A 16939-nucleotide genomic window follows, 5' to 3' on the forward strand; every position below is an offset into this window, starting at 1 on the left:
AATATTTTACTGTTTTATTTACAAGGAATGTTATAGAACATGGCAAGAAAAGTTGAATTTGGTACTCATAAAAGAGTTTCCTAAAAGAAAAGGGGGGTGGGTAAGCATGGGAAAACCCCCACTCTTTGCATTCCATAGAAAGCAAGGACCTGTGCATTGAGGCTGCATCAGAACAGAGCTGGGTAATGTCCCCTGCTGCTGACTGTTCAGTAATGTAACCCCCACTTTTGCTGTCTTGTGGGGAATCAGTGGCCTCTTTTTCCTCTTCATAGGTTCCTGGAAGTTTTCTTAATCTACTGCCATTCAGCCAACCAATGGTTGACCATTGAGAAGTATATGACGGGGGAGTTTCGGAAGTACAATAACAACAATGGTGATGAAATTGCCCCCAGCAACACCTTGGAGGAGCTGATGCTGGCTTTCTCTCACTGGACCTATGAGTATACTCGGGGAGAGCTGTTGGTTTTAGATTTGCAAGGTGATTGATAGCCTATGACTCGATACAACAAGCATGGGGCAAAGTTTAGAAAACATTGACCAGGAAATGTTTTCTCCATGTCATTGTCACCTACATTTGACCCCAGCTCTTTCTTTACTCAAAGCCATGGTTAAGGTCTTTCAGTGGAGACATTCCAGTGCATACTTATTTATTTATTTTTTTTAATTTGAAAACTAAAAGACGGCCTCTGTTTTCTGAATTTATTTATTATTTGTGAAACTATCCTAAGTGGGAATAACCAGGCAGGTGTCCTGAGAGGTCTTGCAAGCATCAGGATGGGTAATGTATGGTGTTGCTCTAGTTTTGAAAGGAGGTGGGGCTGTTTTTTTCAGACATTGTACAGGGATGATCACGAGTGCCTACTTTGTTGTTTCCCACTTAGATCAAGGGAACGATATTGGCAGATGATTAGCTGTCTAAAATTTAAAGACATCTAAACTTTGATCTAAATGGGAATGACTTTTGCACCAAATTTTCCAGTTTTATGGTTTACCTTGGACTTACGTTTATAATAACATTTAAGCATGCATTTATACACACAGGAAAGTTTAATTTCTGGGAATTTTTCATGATTTTGAGCTCATTCTTTAGCAATTTATAATTTAGCTTGCTCTCTTTGCTGTGTACCTTGATATGACAGTTCACGAAAGTACAAACTAAGCCTGAGATGATGCATCACACTCTTTTCTAATGGAAGCCTTTGATCAGTGCATCTTCCCACTATCAACGTCTCACATGTGATTTATAATCCTGCAGCACGAAGCAGAGTATCTCTAGCAGGCTTTTCTTGCAAGGACAGGACAAAATATGTATTAAGGTCAAAGTTTAGTTCCCGGGCTCACTGACTGGAGCTTTGGTTTTAAATAAGGGATTTAGCCCAGGAACTTTCAAAGAAGTTATCTCATTTAATCCCAGAAGCAGCACCTCAAAGTAGATATTATGGGGAATTTAGGCCCAGAAAGTTTAAATAACTTGCCCAAGGTTGCACAGCTACTTAAGTGGGAGCCAGGATATAAGCTGGTTTGACCAGCTATTCTTTCCTTTTCACTGTACTATATTTGATTTCTTCATGAGTTTCACTCCCATAGGATGCAATCATGTTATGGCTCATTTAAACAGATTGGGCCTATTTCTTGTTCTCTCTGACTTTCCTATCTCTCCAGTCCTGGGATTCTGTGCTGAAAGCCAGGCTTGGAGGCTGAAGATAGTCAAGATAGGCAATCCTGGGGCATCATGAATAATGTCCAGTAAGGCTGCAAAACCGTTTTGATTGAAAGTTGTGCCATGTGCTTAAGGATGTGTACACACTATTTAAACTACAGATAAATCCTTCTGTTCTTTCAGATATGTGCCGTTCACAGGGTTGAATTTTATTTCTAACCCTCAAACACAATATTTTAGGAAGCAATATAAACAAAGTTAAAATAGTCAAGATGATTCCGTTTTTAACCATCAAGTACATGGTCCATGTAAACCCAGCATGCCGATGCCCAAGGCATCTGCTTTTGTAGCTCATGTTGGGGAGAGGTTGATTATTTTCATCTGTACTTGTGTATCTGTGCTTTGAGTTTTGGGTGGAGTTCTTTAAAAAGCAAAAACAGAAACAAGAAAAACAACCAAAGAAAAACTTTAAGGAATTAATGATGACTCTTCAGTGTGTTTTCTATTCCACTTGAATAGGTTTTTGTTTAATGATGTTTATGTTTGGGGATTTTATGTCTCTTAGTAATCCAAAGTGACATTAAACAGAACAAATGCTGCAGTTGATAGTCTTGGGGGAAAAAGGGAATTAACTTTATTCTTTTACTGGGCAATTACGTGAATTGCAGAAATAGGCCACTACAAATAAACTATGTCAAAACACTGACCTTCAAAGAAGGGAAACGTGGACATCATAGAATGAGTGTAAAGAAATTGAGATACATATTAGAGAGTTTTGGCCAATTGGTTAGGCCTGAATTCATGGAAGAACACAAATCCTATAATAGTAATTATAAGCAGTTATATTACTAGTACTACTAGCTAACCTTTACTAAGTACTTATTTTATGCCAAACACTTGGCTAAAGGCTTATGCATTATCATATTTAATCCAAACCAGGTTGGAGAGGAAAAATGTGAAGAACATAATGTTTTCTTAAAATAGCTTAATGGTTTTTGGTTCAGTTTTGTTTATTAGTATTTCTAGTCTTTGGAGAGATGATGTGTATCATCTGGGTGGTAGGGAATGGATACTGAGAAGCCCAATAGCAGCAGTTAGGAGGAGGAGCTGTGGAGTTGCAGTGCTGGCATCTGACTACTGGCTTTACCACAAATGAGCTGTGTGACAAGGGTGGGGGTGGGGGTGGGGGCAGTGGCCATCTTGAGTCTCACTTACTTCATTTGTAATTGAGGAAAATAATATGCACTTAATTCATAGGCTTGTTAAGGGGTTAAAATGAGACAAGTTCCTGACACATAGTAAGCCCTCAGTAAATGTTAGTTGTTGTTAGTATTAATCTCTGAGTGGCTCTTTAAAATGCAAATTGATGTTCAATTGAGGGTAGTCTGTTCTTAGCTGTGTGGCCCTGATGGTACTGCAGAGAGATACCCAGCTTCAGTGTCTGTAGAGTGAAGACCTGATCAGCTTGCTCTGGCTACCGATTGCTTTGAAGGAAAGAAGGAATGAGAAATACTCTGGAAGTTCATTCTTGCAGTTTCTTCTTCTTTTCTTCTCTCTACTTCCTTCCAAGGGATGGACACTCATTAACTCAGGAGCTGCTACACTGGGCCAGGAAGATGAATTCTAAGGCGAGGCTAGATCAGTTTCTAGTCATGTAATTATTCTGTAGTTTTCCATTCACATTCCATTTAAAAATCCTACTTGTGAGTGCCTGAATCTTTATCATTACACTGGAAATCCAACATATAATTCCCAGCAATGGGAATTAAAAACAGTTGCGTTTTTAATTCAAAGCACAGTGGTCTGGAGCACGTTTTAGAAAACCTCATTGTATTTTTCAAAGAATTTTTGTAGAGATATTAGATTTTTTTATTCAACAAAGCAGTTTTCGGAATAAGTTAACATTAGATCATCATCATCATCATCATCATCATCATGAAATGCTACTGCTACAAAGGAGGTGACTCTTTTCTATAGATGTAGACATTCACTGATGCATTCCAAGGTGGTTGGGATCAGAATGTATGTTTCTGGGTTTCTCATAAGGGCATACTGCTTATTACCTGGGCATTTGCTCTGTTGAAGCTGGTAAGGAGATAATCATTGGAATTTTTAAATGTGAAACTGTCTTACTTTCTTCCATGTTTTCAAATATCTAGGAGAATATGTGGGTAGGATGGGCTCCAATGTTGAAGTGTGATTTTTGGATGATTCCTGTGTAGCTGGGAGAGAGGCAGGGTAGGTGGCGGTGCAGGTGGTGCTTGCAGTATGATCAATTCTGTGGGTTCCTCTCTATTTTTCTTTCACACATTGGAATGCCCCCCAATCGTGGGCCCCCCAAAATATATTTTTGAACTGTTAGATTGGGTATAGGATATAAAGGTTTGTGGATACCCTACTCTCATTCTTATAAGGGAATTTATTCATTAGGAAACACGGTACTTTAGGGAAATGAGATAATCGGACCATGATTTTACCAGTGGTAAAATTTCATGAGACATCTTCATAGAATAAAGATAATAAAAATAGCAGTTGACATTTTTTTTTTTTTTATAGCTGAGCCATCCTGCCACCTGTTGGCAGCTCAGCAGCAGCTCAACTCAGGCTGGGACTCGAACTGCTGTTGCTCAGAGCTCTACACTCTTGAGTGAGCTCTTAACCAACTGAGCCACTCAACCGGCCTCCCAGTTGACATTTTTTAACACCCTCTGGGTCAGACACTTTGCTAAGCAGTTTGTATACAATAGTTCATTTAATCTTCTCAGTGACCCTGTAAGTCCCACTATTTGCACTTTCAGATGACAACACAGATTCACAGGGATTAACTATTGTGGCCAAGTCACAGAACTTGGAAGTGATGGGGTTATGAGTGGAACTCAGATTCTTTGACATCTGCCTGTGTAACAGGCAACAAGATTTAATGTAAACAGGAGCTAATATGATTTCAATAGACATTTTTTCCCCCCATAAAACTTCCTTTTTCCCAATTAATATGACCTCTTTAGGCACTGTCTGTATTCCCAGCTTAAATTTACAGTTCACTCAGACATCAGCCTAAAGCATTCATCAGTGTTGGAAATTTCAGGTTTAAAGTTAGGTCTGAGCTTTAACATGTAAAGGATTTATAGCCTTTAATCTCCTTACTGAAGGTACTTGGGATATCAGTCTGTTTGTTGTTCTGTTTATTTACTACATAGTTAAAAAATAGGATATCTCCAGGCTGTTCCTTCTTATAACTGTAATGAGAAAAATATAAACAACCCAACCTCTTCCTATGACTTTTTCTTAAAAAAAAAAAAAAAAGATGAGCAAAGCACATTTTGCACACTTGACCTTAAGCCTGTGTTTCAGCTTTGCTTTCTCTTTCCCTAATCAAAATCCATGTGTAAAGAGATTCTATCCCAGGGGTTCTAAAGTGTCCCTGGATAGAATTCAGAGGGTCTGTGAACTCTGATGAAAAACAAATTACACCTTTGTTTTCACCAACCTATAGCTGAAAGTCATCATTTTCTTCAATTATAATGGAGACCACATGCCACAGTGGTATTAGCAGTACCTGTGACTATTTGTGATAGCAATTACAGATATTAACATAGTATGTTACAGTGTTGGCAGATATCTCAAAATACTGTTCATATTTATTACTTGGATGATATGATAGTTATCAGACTTGTGTTGGATCCTGTTATTTAATGTATTAATAAAGAAGCGCATGTATTGCAATAGAACGATGAAAAAAATGTTTTGGTAACTGTATTTCAGTATCATTGGTTTCCTTTGTAATCATATGTATTTAAATTATACATTTTAAAACATTCTGAGACGGGGGTCCCCAAGATTCATCAGACTGACAAAGAGGGCCATGACACAAGAAAGGTTGAAAACCCCTATTTAAGCAGGGTGTTTTCCTAAGAAAGTCAGTTTCTTAGGGGAAAGGACTATCCTATAAGGATAACTGTTTTTTTATGTGTGTGTGTGAAAGGTTTAGCATATGGTAAAACATACAGAACATAGCAAAAATCTTTTTTTAAATAAAAATAGTGGTTAGAAAACATATTTTTTTACCAAATAAAACTATATTATAATGTTATAAATTTTGTATGATTTAAAAATAATTTTCCCACAAGGTTGGTGTCTTCCAAGCAAAGAGAGCCAGTGCTAATGAGAGAATGATCTTAGAAATCAATGGGTTGTGCCCAATTGTTGCATGTACCTGTCTGATTGGCCTGCCTGTGAAACATGACAGCTGTCAGAAATCAATCTCTTCACCACTTTCATTTTATAACAGAGATTCACTTTGGATGTTGATCCCTGTTTTGATAAATGTTAGCTTTAAATTATACCTATGTGTCATTTTTTAATCAGTAAATTTTATTAGAGAATAACATATATTCAGGAACATGTACACAGCATTAAGCACCCAGATCAAGAGTTTGGGGCATTTGTATCCTACTGTTTTTTTGTTTTTTTTTAAAAGAACCATCTTTTTTTTTTTTTAAGATTTTTATTGGGGAATTGGGGGATGGGAACAGTGCTGGGGAATTTGGGGAAGGGGAACAGACAAGTTGCTGTCCTTTTGTTCTTCAGTCTAGTTGTGGAGGACGTTGCTTCACTGGCCCAAGTTGGCACCATCATTGCGCTCTTCCCTGGCGAGGCAGATCAGTCACCGGCTTCTGGACTGCCGCTCACTGCGGCTGCTGGCCGCTCACCCTGGCTGCTGGTTACATACGGCAGCCTGTGGCAACCCACTGCCACGGGGGCTGCAGCCGACGCCGTCGCCAGTGACTCACAGCAGCCCAGCTCCAGGTTGAGCTGTTGTTTAGCATCTCAGCTGTAGAGGGCAGTGTCACTGGCCCTCATATGTGGGATCCGAACCGGGCCCTCTGGCGTCCCAAGCCAGTTCTTAACCATCGCACCACTCGGCCAGCCCTGTATCCTACTGTTTTTAAAGGCTATATTTATGTAGTATTTGATGTGTCTCTGATGGAGCAGAGGCTGTTCCAGCAGAACCACACAGCACCTTTCACCTTGCTGAGCACGGATGGACTCCATCAAAGGAGACCATGCCCACAAGCTTTGGCTCAGCTTGATTCCTGTTATCGCCACTTGTGGACTGTGTCACCTCTGACAATTGCTTAATCTCTTTGAATATCAACATTCTCATTGGTCAAATGAGGACATGAGGATGCTAATACTTTTATGATTGCTGAGAATTAGAGAAAATAAAATTAAAATGTCTAGTATATATGAGTAGTAAACGAATGAGACATGCCACTAATAGTAACTGTGGCCATACCACTAAAACATTCATTTTTGGTCTAGAAATTTCTTATTGCTTAAGAGGGGGTTGCAGGAGGCCATGCATTAACTAAAATTGTCCAACATGCCTGGACAATTTTTATAGTATAGTTAATTCACATGGTGTTTAATTTATTACGGGGTGGATATAGGTTTAAAGAAATGAAGTAAAATTTGATTATTATTTTCTTGAATTTCTGAGAAAATGAAATTCCCATTTGCTATATTATTTTCTTTCTTCTTTGGAGGTGTTGGAGAAAATTTGACAGATCCATCTGTTATAAAACCTGAAGACAAACAGTAAGTTAATTTATGATGTTATCATTTAGAAAATTGCATATTTAACACACTATACATGTTTTTTAAAAAATAATTTTCAAAACATTTATAGTTCTTGTCTAGATCCTAGAAAAGTTTTGAGGCAGCTGTTATCTATGTATCTATATCCATGTCTATATATCCATAACCATATCTATTTCTTTATCTGTTCTCTATATATTTAATTACAATATAATAAAATACAATAAGATTTAAAATACAGTAAGATTTTAAAGAAAGCACAGATTGGGAAATGGCGCAAAAAGAAAATATGACTAGATTAAATGTGGAGTTTTTAGTACACATAAATAGAAATTATAAAGACCATTGCAGTAGCTAGAACTTTGTTGCAAATTTGACTCTGAGTTTTCTAGTAGCCTAGACCAAAGAGAAATATGGGTAAATTCAATCTCTATAAGCTTTGACGTGAAAACAATGTCACAGGAGAAGCACAGTTTCCTTTGTTGTCCTCACAGTGGAGTCATTGCATCTCATCACAGGCAGCTTCTTCCATCACATGCCTGTAAAATGAAAGCTGAGGGCATAAAGTGTGCTATAGTAACAGCAAATCTCAGAGGCCAAAACAATGGGGCTGAAATAAAGAGCACCAGATTGTCTGTTAATTCAAGACCGAGGTTTAAATTATGTGGAGGGATGAGTCATCTGCCTGTCCTTTGAATTCCCATGGGCATTGTATCCCATAAGCAGGCTTTTGGGAAGCCTTGGCAATAGAGGCTCTGAGGTTGTATTCGTCTGTTAAAGGTGGAGTAGAAAGAAAGAAATGACGGGGTTGATTAAGGACTGATCAATATGTCGGGTAACAGTGGTTCTCAAACATGAACTTTCATCATAATGACCAGGAAAGTTTATTAAAACACAGATTGCTGCCCCCACCTCCCTTTTCCTGATTCACTGGGTTAGGGGTGGGGCCAAATAATATAACAAGTTCCCAGATGATTCTGATGCTGCTGACGCAGAGACCACATCTGAGAACTGCTGGCATACAACATTTCTTAGTTGTCCTAAGTGTCTATACTTTGCCCTGCATTGTAGAATATATATATATATATATATATATAAAACTACATAAGTGGGAAATCCTTGTATGATAAAATATGAAAATTTTACTTTCCTTCCCACAGGACTAACATTGTAAGTACCATATTTTGCCATGTATAATGCGAATTTTTTTTTGCCTAAATTTGTGAGGGAAAAATAAGGATGCATATTATACATGGGTAGTACTAATTCTGTATCTATATCAATGGTTTTAATTCTTTTATTTATGCTTATGAGTTAAAAGTGTAACTCTAGAAATCAATAACGATATCCATATGCAAAATAATACCCTGGAATATGATAATCGGTTTTGTTGAACTTACAACAAACTTGGATTGACAAAGAGTTCTTGGCCTTCTATGATGCATAAATATTGTAAATTTGTTACTGGTACATAATATTTCTTGTACCATAATATGTTAAAAATAAATGCTAAAATTCCTTTATAATACAAAAAACAAGTACCTAAATGTAAACAAATAAAATTTTCAATTAAAAAATGAAAATGAAAAGTTTTTCCTCTGAAAGTTTGGGCCATAAATGTGGGTGTGCATTATACACAGGAGCACATTATACATGGCAAAATATGGTATTTACTGCTTTAATGCTCTGTTCTTTAATGGAACGATCTAATCTAAATATGGTCTTATCTATAGGCTTCTATGCAAAGTGGTCCATCTAAAAGTATTAGGTACTTGTGTGGTCTAGGTGATTTAGAGAAGATAAAGGCGATCCATATTGCTCCCATGCATCCAATTCCTGTGAAATTTGACCATTCAGTTCATGTTGTAACCTTTAGGGTACAGATAAAGACTTTATTTTTTACTTTAGTAGAGCTAAAGTGTTTTTAGCTGAGAATATTATTTCCTCAGGAGCCCTGTGTGCCCAAGTGTTTGTAGTAGGAACCTTGTACTATAAGTACTTCCTTTATAATTTTGTGGTGAAAAAATTTTGCACATATAATGAACCAAGTTTATGTAGACGCTATCATTTATTAAATTTTGACCTTTGCATATGTCATTTACTATGACCTGAATAGTTCCATCTTTTAGAATTCTAAGATTATATTACCCCACTTGACAGTTGAATATTTAACTGCATTCTATAGGTCAGTGGGTCTCAATTTCTACTAAGGTCACCTAGGGGAATTAAAAACAAAAAAGTTGCTCAGAATTGGCATCAAATTAGAATCTCTGAGGATAGGGCCCTGATGTCTATATTTTTAAAAAGTTCTCCCTGTGATTCTAATGGACAACTGGGGCTGGAAACCTGTCTTATGGCAAACTTTATTTCTTAGAACATGAGGATAGGAACTCGAAACTGATAGGATGGCATTGCTGTAGCATGCCTGGTTTTGTGGAGTCACCTAATTTTGGGTGCAGTTAGCCTTCATGGTGAAGATAAGAAACACTATTTTCTTGCAACTGTGGAGAATTACATCTGATTCGTTCAACGAGGCTCACATTTGCTGCACAAAGCATGGACCACGGACCGATAACATCAGCATCAACTGGAAGAGTGTTAGAAAGGCAGAACCTCAAAGCCCTCCCTAGATCTTCTGAATCGGTATCTGCATTTTCACAAGATCCTAAGGTGATCTGGTGTAACTTGAAGCTTGAGAAGCACCAGTTTAATAAGCCAGTGCTTTCATGTCTTGTTTGTTTTACCCTTAACAGCAACACTGAAATTAAACACCTTCAATCCCAGTTCACAAATGAGAAAACTGAAGCTCTGTGAAGATGGTAACTTGCCTATGAGGAGGAGGGGTTGAAGAAAGGGAATAATCCTCCACCAAAAGAGATGTTTTTGTGGTGCAAATTCAGATATTGTCTCCAATGCCTGTTGTCTCTTACCTTCCCCCAACCTTTGCACATGAAGATAAAGTCATCAGGCCTTCTTCGCCCCCACATCCTCTCTGGCCACTTTTCTTGGTTCCTCAGGTCATGAGCCTCTATGGAGGTTGCCTCAGCTAGTGGTAGTTTTGGATTGCATCTTTTTACTTACTGACTTGATGGGTTAGGCATTTGACAAGTCTGAAATGATGATAATGATGAGATATTCTTTAGGAAATCTATGTATACATGGTACTAATTTGTGTTTCCTCATACGTGGAACCAAGCCAACACCTGCTTTTCCTATGCTGTGAAAAGTCTGGACACTGGTTGTATTTATTTATCATTTTTAAACATTGTTATCTGATACTGCAAGGCTGTACGCATGCTGTAGGGTGTAGACACAAGTGAATGTCCCTACAACCCTCATTCATTCTCCTCTGCACTGGGAGCAAAACCCCTGATATATACATTTTATAGTAGTTTTGATTCTTTTGTCTTAACTTTCACCAAGCTCATAGAGGAAGATGATTTAGCTTATAGCTTTTATCTGAGAATCAATGTTCTATTTCTAAGTTGGGGGTTTTCATGCTTTACTGGGAGAAAAGAAATGACAGGTGTGCAACGCACAAGAGTGAAATATTCCAACAGGGTCATGCTGGAGAGAAGATAAAAGGAATTCTTCCATTTTAATGATGGAGAAAAACACCATCATTTTTTACTTTATCAGCATCATAGTGTTCTGGTACTAAATATCGAGTGATTCCACTTTTCTAACACATTTGGTTCACCTTATTTGAAGTGGTTTTTTTACCAGAAGGACTGAAAGAAGAATAGTTAACAAGAGGCAGCTTATGCAGCTGGTAAATACCACCAGAGCCGTACTTTGTAAGGGAGATTGAGTGACCAGGAAAATTAATCCTGGGTGTCCGTTCACTTTGTCTTCCCAAGAGATTTCCTCCACCTACTCGCCTCAGAGCAAAGAGGCAATGTGAGATCAAACTGACATCAGCCCTCATTCTGAGCTTGGCACATCTTCAGAGCAGCTACTGTTATTCTGCCAAAAGGAAGTGGAAATTGAGATAAATGTTTCAATACTCGGATGGAAAAAAAAGTCCATTTTTACACCACGTCCCTTTTGAAAAACCGCATTCCTTAGAAGCGAAGTTTATTGTTTCCTTTTGTGATAGTTTGCTTTTCTTTTTTTCTGACGACATGGTATTTAAGAGCGGTAATTGAGTTCAGATTTTAAAATGTGCTGTTTCCACTCTGCATGTCATTAAAATAAAATATTAGCTTTCATAAAGTTTCTTTGGAGTGTTTCTGGTGTGCTCTGTTCCGTGGTGTGTAGTGTGTCAGCCTGAAGAATAATGGTTGTGCATGGTCTGATAATGGATGAACATTGATTCTGGAATCTGCTGAGGATCTACTGTTAATTATAGAGTATTCAAAGTGTTCCTAATACATACTGATACTGTTTGTAATTTTGTCACCTATATTTAGCATATGTAGTTTACCTCCACAAAATCATAGTAGTCGTGTCTTTCCAAGAAGAGCCAGTTTGCAGGGTAGAAAGCAGATACCAAAAGAGCCATGAGCACTGATATAGGGTTTTGTTGGGCATTTGTTTTCAAGGACGTGGTTATATTTAGAAAGGTATTTGGGTTCAAAACAATGTATATCAATCTTTTTAGAAGGTGTGTTCCAATAGCAAATTTATTTTACTTTATACCTTACCTTTTGGATATTCTAGTAGAACATTTGGTAGTGAATGTCATTCTCTCAGCCCATATGCATTAAAAAGAGTCTCACTCTATTTTGTTTTAACATGGTACATAGAAAATGCTCTCTTCTATCAGAGTAGTGTTGAAATGAGTTTCACAGTAGGTCCTGGAGTTGGGTACAAAGATTTAAGTGCATTTGAATTTTAAATTTGCAAACTTAACATTGTTGCTTCCCCAAAGTGCTCTGTTCTTTGTTGGCTCCTTAAGTTTGCTGGGTTACTATGGGATACTGTTCGGTATCTCAGAGAATCCTAGTTGAGCTCCTTTTTCTTAGCAGTGATCTAATTGATATTCTGATATTTCCTCTAGATCAAGAGGAATGGTGTTTGGACCAGCCAATTTAGGGGAAGATGCAATTAGAAACTTCATTGCAAAACATCGTTGCAACTCCTGCTGCCGGAAGCTCAAACTCCCGGGTATGCCCCAAACAATTCTAGTTTTTTCTAAGTAACTCTCTCATAGAAGAACATCCATTGTAACGTGGGATAGAGTAGAAAATCTTAATCACATTTTTATCTCATTCGAAGTTGAGGCCTGACTTTCTGACTGCAAAGTTTTCAAGTCTCTAACGGGATTAAAAGGACAGGGATTTACTTCAGGTTCTGCCAAAATGTGATAAAAAAACATTGGGCCCAATACTTGTCACAGTCCATCCAAGGGAAAAGTTCCCCTGACTTAATTGGGATAAAACTGGATCGAGGTAGGTCCCCGTGCCACACCCCACCCTTGGGTCCTGTATGGTGCCCACAGTAATCCTGTTCTTCTCTTATTTACTCATTGGACACTTGGGAGGGCGGCTGTGGAGAGAAACACATCTGCCAGTTAAAGTAGTGGCTTTTACTACAAAAACCTTAAACTTTAAACATACATTGCAATGTATATATTTTAAATCTAATTTGATAATATAGTACACTTTCTCTGAAACCAGTATCATCACCACAGGAAATATTCCTAACATAAAAGCAAGCAGCTGGCAGTCTGTGCCCTCCAAATTGGCAGTCCCAGCTCTGTTGCATTCTTTCCTTTCATCTCAGAAGGGACATTTTATGTCTGTCTCAGCTTGCTCACTGTTTTTCTTAGATCATACCAAACTTGTCCTTAGAATGGAATTTTACATATTATAAGCTGAGTATCCCTTCCTGCCTTCTAATAAGTGATCATACCCTGAAGTGGAAATCAGTAAAAGATCATCGTCCATTGTAACTTGGGCTGGAGTGCGTGTAAATTTACAACAAAAAATGGCAATTTCTAATCTTGTTGGCATTAGAGGTAGGAGATTGAGGAGCTCTTGTGGGCAAGAACATTGCAAAACACTGGGATTTGGAGCAGGCTTCTGGTTCCAGTGAGAAATAGCCTGTCAGACAGAGGTGGTATTGGAGGGGTGGGTATGTAGAGTGGGGAGATCAGATGGGAGCAGCAAAGAGGGGAGGGCTGTCACTCTCCTCTTCTAGTTGCCCAGGACTTGCTCTCACAAACCACAACAGACCTGGGCAAAGAGATCAGTCCACAGCACGTTGGCTGAGCTGCCCACTGGCATCCTCTCTGGTCAGGAGGAACCTAGGAAGGAGCTGGGGCTGGGCTAAGGGGCCTCAAGACCTTCAGGTAAGAGCCCTGTGCGAGGCAGGTGCTGACAGAGTCTGAGTCATCCCATGATTGTGGGCTGGAGTCCAGCCCATTAACTCAGTGTTCTTAGCTGATAGCCTCTTCCCAGGTGTGATTCTCTGTACTCGGGTCAGGGCAGCCTCTCATTCTTGGAGACACAGGGATCAACCAGGAGAAAGGGAGACCTGAGGCATAACTCACTGCTCCATCCTTGAGCCCAGTTAGCTGTTCCGTATGATTAAGGTGGAGATTTTTTTTTTTAACCTATGCCGGTGGGATTTGAGTGAGTAATTCAGTAATTTCTCCACTTCTGGTCCTAATCCATAGTTCCTTTCAAGACCTAAATTAGCACATTCAAATGGAAATAAGAAATATCCTCATTTACTTAGTCATTTGGTTATCTGAATAAAAAAAGATGAGTCTGGCAAACAGTAATAGGGGTGGTTTTCCTTTTTTGCTTAATAATGTTTTATCTATCTATCTATCTATCTATCTATCTATCTATCTATCATCTATCTATCTACCTGAGACAGTTTCGGATTGTGTATACGAACACAGGATCCATAACCATACAGGTTGAGCTCACGTCCCATTTCTGCTTCTTACTAGGATGTGACCTTGAGCCTCAGTTTCCTCATCCATACACTGGCGACACAGCACCTGTTTCAAAAGTTGGTGGGAGGCTTGAAGTAATAATATATGGCTATGTCCAGTAACCGTTGGTTATTATTAAACTATAATATGTATTGGTTTTATGTCCAGGTAATTCCCATATAACATCGAAAATACACAGAATGCACGTTTAAGGTTAACACATTTAATACAGTGTAGCACCAAAATGGTCCACAAACATTGAAAGCCCACATTCCTCCATGCATTTCTCCCCAAAGGTTACTCTTATTAATGTTGTGTTTAGATAATTTCCTTCTCATATGGAAGAAGGAGACTTCAGGAAGCATAGGATCCGGTAAGTGGCTGAAGTTTTCCTAGGCGGTGCCAAACCTAAGTACAGTTTTGTTCCAGAAAGCTGACCCCTGAAATCTCGAGATCACCATTTAGGTTGAGCTTCCTGGCCCTGCTCATCATTCAGCATGAAAATGCCCTGTTTCCCGTTTGGCCTCACTTCACTCTGGCCAGATTGTGCCTTACAGGGCATCACATATTGAATCAAGTGGCCAAACTTCTCCTCCCCGCCCCAGTGAGCACAAGCATTAGGGAGTTAGAAATAGCATGAGGAGTTAGCGTCACATGTGGGCATGGGAAAGGCGGTTTGGACATGGTCAAGGGTATGAGTGTCATGTATTGGTGGCCTGAGGAAACAGTCCTCTCTGAGCACTTGGTAAAGCTTAGATTTCAATCTATCTTTGTGAACGCTATGTTCTTGAGGACCCCCTCTAACCATCTTAATTGTCTTCCTCGCAGATTTAAAAAGGAATGACTATTCCCCTGGAAGGATTAATTCCACCTGTGGACTTGAAATCAAAAGAGAACCAGGTGAGGGGCCTCCAGCAAGGGACAGGGGTAGTAACCCTCTGGAAGACTTCACACGATTATAAAAAGGACGGAAGTAGGAAGATGACAGCCCTTGCCCTCCCTTCCATGAGCACTGTGGTAAAACAGATTGATTGATGTAGCACTGATGACGTCAGAGCTCTGCCAGGATGGCCATATCCTGCGGGCCTCCTTAGGACATACCTCCTGAGGCTCATGTCTCCCCTGCCCTAAACACCTCACTGATATGTGATGAACGGCTTCTCCTAGATGTTGACCTGGGTGCTGGGTGCTTTGTATGTGTTTGTCATCCTCAAGTTCCACAGGAAGACACTTGGGGGAGTCAGCTCCTTAATACCTCATTGCTTTAGCTGGTCGCTTAGAACCCTTAGAGCAGAATGCTGGCACTAAAGAATCAGGGAGATAAATTTATTTTCTTACTATCTGTGCAGACTCTAACCCCTACTGCTATTCATCATTTCACCCACAAATTGCATTTATATGTTTTTTATATATATACACATAAAAAAGTTACTGGACTTCCTCCTCTCCCCTTTTCAGCAGCGAAGAGCTCTGGGTAACAATAATAAGGAAAACAGTGGAATGAGGATGCATTTGCACAGACTGGAGCACACTCCTGCACAAACTAACCAGTAAAAAGTGGGAATTTCAGGGTTCTCTGAAAGAAAAAGGGAAAACTAAAACAAATGCCCTTATATCTTTTTTTTCTTCTTTTTTTAAAGGGGAGCAAGGATATGCAAAATTAGAAATTATTAAGAAATGGTTTCTCTTCCCTTAAAAGCTCAGGGATGCTATCAGTCAGAGAGTTGACTAAGCCAACCTCTAAAACACCACTCCGTTTTCCAAAGCTGTGTATAATACTGTTACAGGCTAACTTACCCTCTGTCAGGTCCTATGGGGAAAGTTAAGTTTCTGTTTCAAAACGTACTTCGAAGATGTTTGCTTCATTCAGCGCAGAGTGCCGGTGGCTTACCGAGTGCTATTGTGTACATTTTCAGTATGGCGTGAGAACGGGTAATCATTTTGGAGGCCCAAGGGAAGGATCCCTGAAAGCTGTAACTTACAGCACATTTTGGGTATCAGTCTTCCCTCTTTCGCAATCACTGGGGTTACCCTACCTCAGAACAAGCATAAGCTTTTCACACAAGGAGGAGATAGAGGGCTGGGATCCTCTCTGTTCTCCCCCTCCATCTCCTTTCCTTTACACAAGAAGATTCCAATCTACCTGCAACAAACCTCCTGGGTTTGAAAAATTTCACCTTCATCTTTACCCCTTACATTAACCAACTTGCTTTTTAAATCAACACTCCTGCATTCTTAGCTTATATTTCCTTCAGTGGAAACGTTGCCCAGGCCTGGGGGGGTGTGAAGTCAAGGATTTAGTTTGCCAAGGATCGTGTCTTGTTCTTGTAAGTGTGACTTGCACAAGATCTAATTTCTACCGCTTTTATTTGGGTCTTGGGGGTAGGGGGAGGTGGGAAATTTGGGTGATTTCTTGGTTCGCAATGAGGATAAATGTGAATGCTTTTTTCAGGGCTTAACTGCTTTATTCTATTCTGAAAAGCAATCAGGGATCTATTGGTATTCACTTCAGAGCTATGTTCACTTATGGAAAGAGGCAATTTGCTTGTCCAAGAGCCAAAGTATTTGTTACCTGGAACAGAACTTGAAAACAAATACATTTTGATTTCAAATCTCTGTGTTGTGCTTTTTCTTTCCTTTCTTTTTTTTAAAGATTTTTATTGGGGAATTGGGGGATGGGAACAGCGCTAGGGAATTGGGGGAAGAGGAACAGACAAGTTGCTGTCCTTTTGTTCTTCCGTCTAGTTGTGGAGGACATCGCTTCTCTGGCCCAAGTTGGCACCATCATTGCG

At 39.2% G+C, this 16939-nt stretch overlaps 1 protein-coding gene across 3 annotated transcripts in view; it reads left to right on the forward strand.

Annotated features, from left to right (window-relative positions):
• TRPM6 (transient receptor potential cation channel subfamily M member 6) overlaps nt 1-16763 on the forward strand; it is a 158642-nt gene extending 141879 nt beyond the window's left edge. For all 3 annotated transcript variants that reach the window (XM_019650685.1, XM_019650686.1, XM_019650684.1), the window contains 4 exons: nt 273-478; nt 7207-7258; nt 12261-12367; nt 14976-16763. In XM_019650685.1, coding sequence (XP_019506230.1) covers nt 273-478; nt 7207-7258; nt 12261-12367; nt 14976-15109 — 499 coding nt within the window. In that variant the 3' untranslated portion in view covers nt 15110-16763. The remainder of the gene's footprint in view (nt 1-272; nt 479-7206; nt 7259-12260; nt 12368-14975) is intronic.
• The last annotated feature ends 176 nt before the right edge of the window (nt 16764-16939 follow it).

The sequence above is a fragment of the Hipposideros armiger genome, unplaced genomic scaffold (genome assembly GCF_001890085.2).
Source record: "Hipposideros armiger isolate ML-2016 unplaced genomic scaffold, ASM189008v1 scaffold_144, whole genome shotgun sequence".
NCBI classification, from domain to species: domain Eukaryota; kingdom Metazoa; phylum Chordata; class Mammalia; order Chiroptera; family Hipposideridae; genus Hipposideros; species Hipposideros armiger.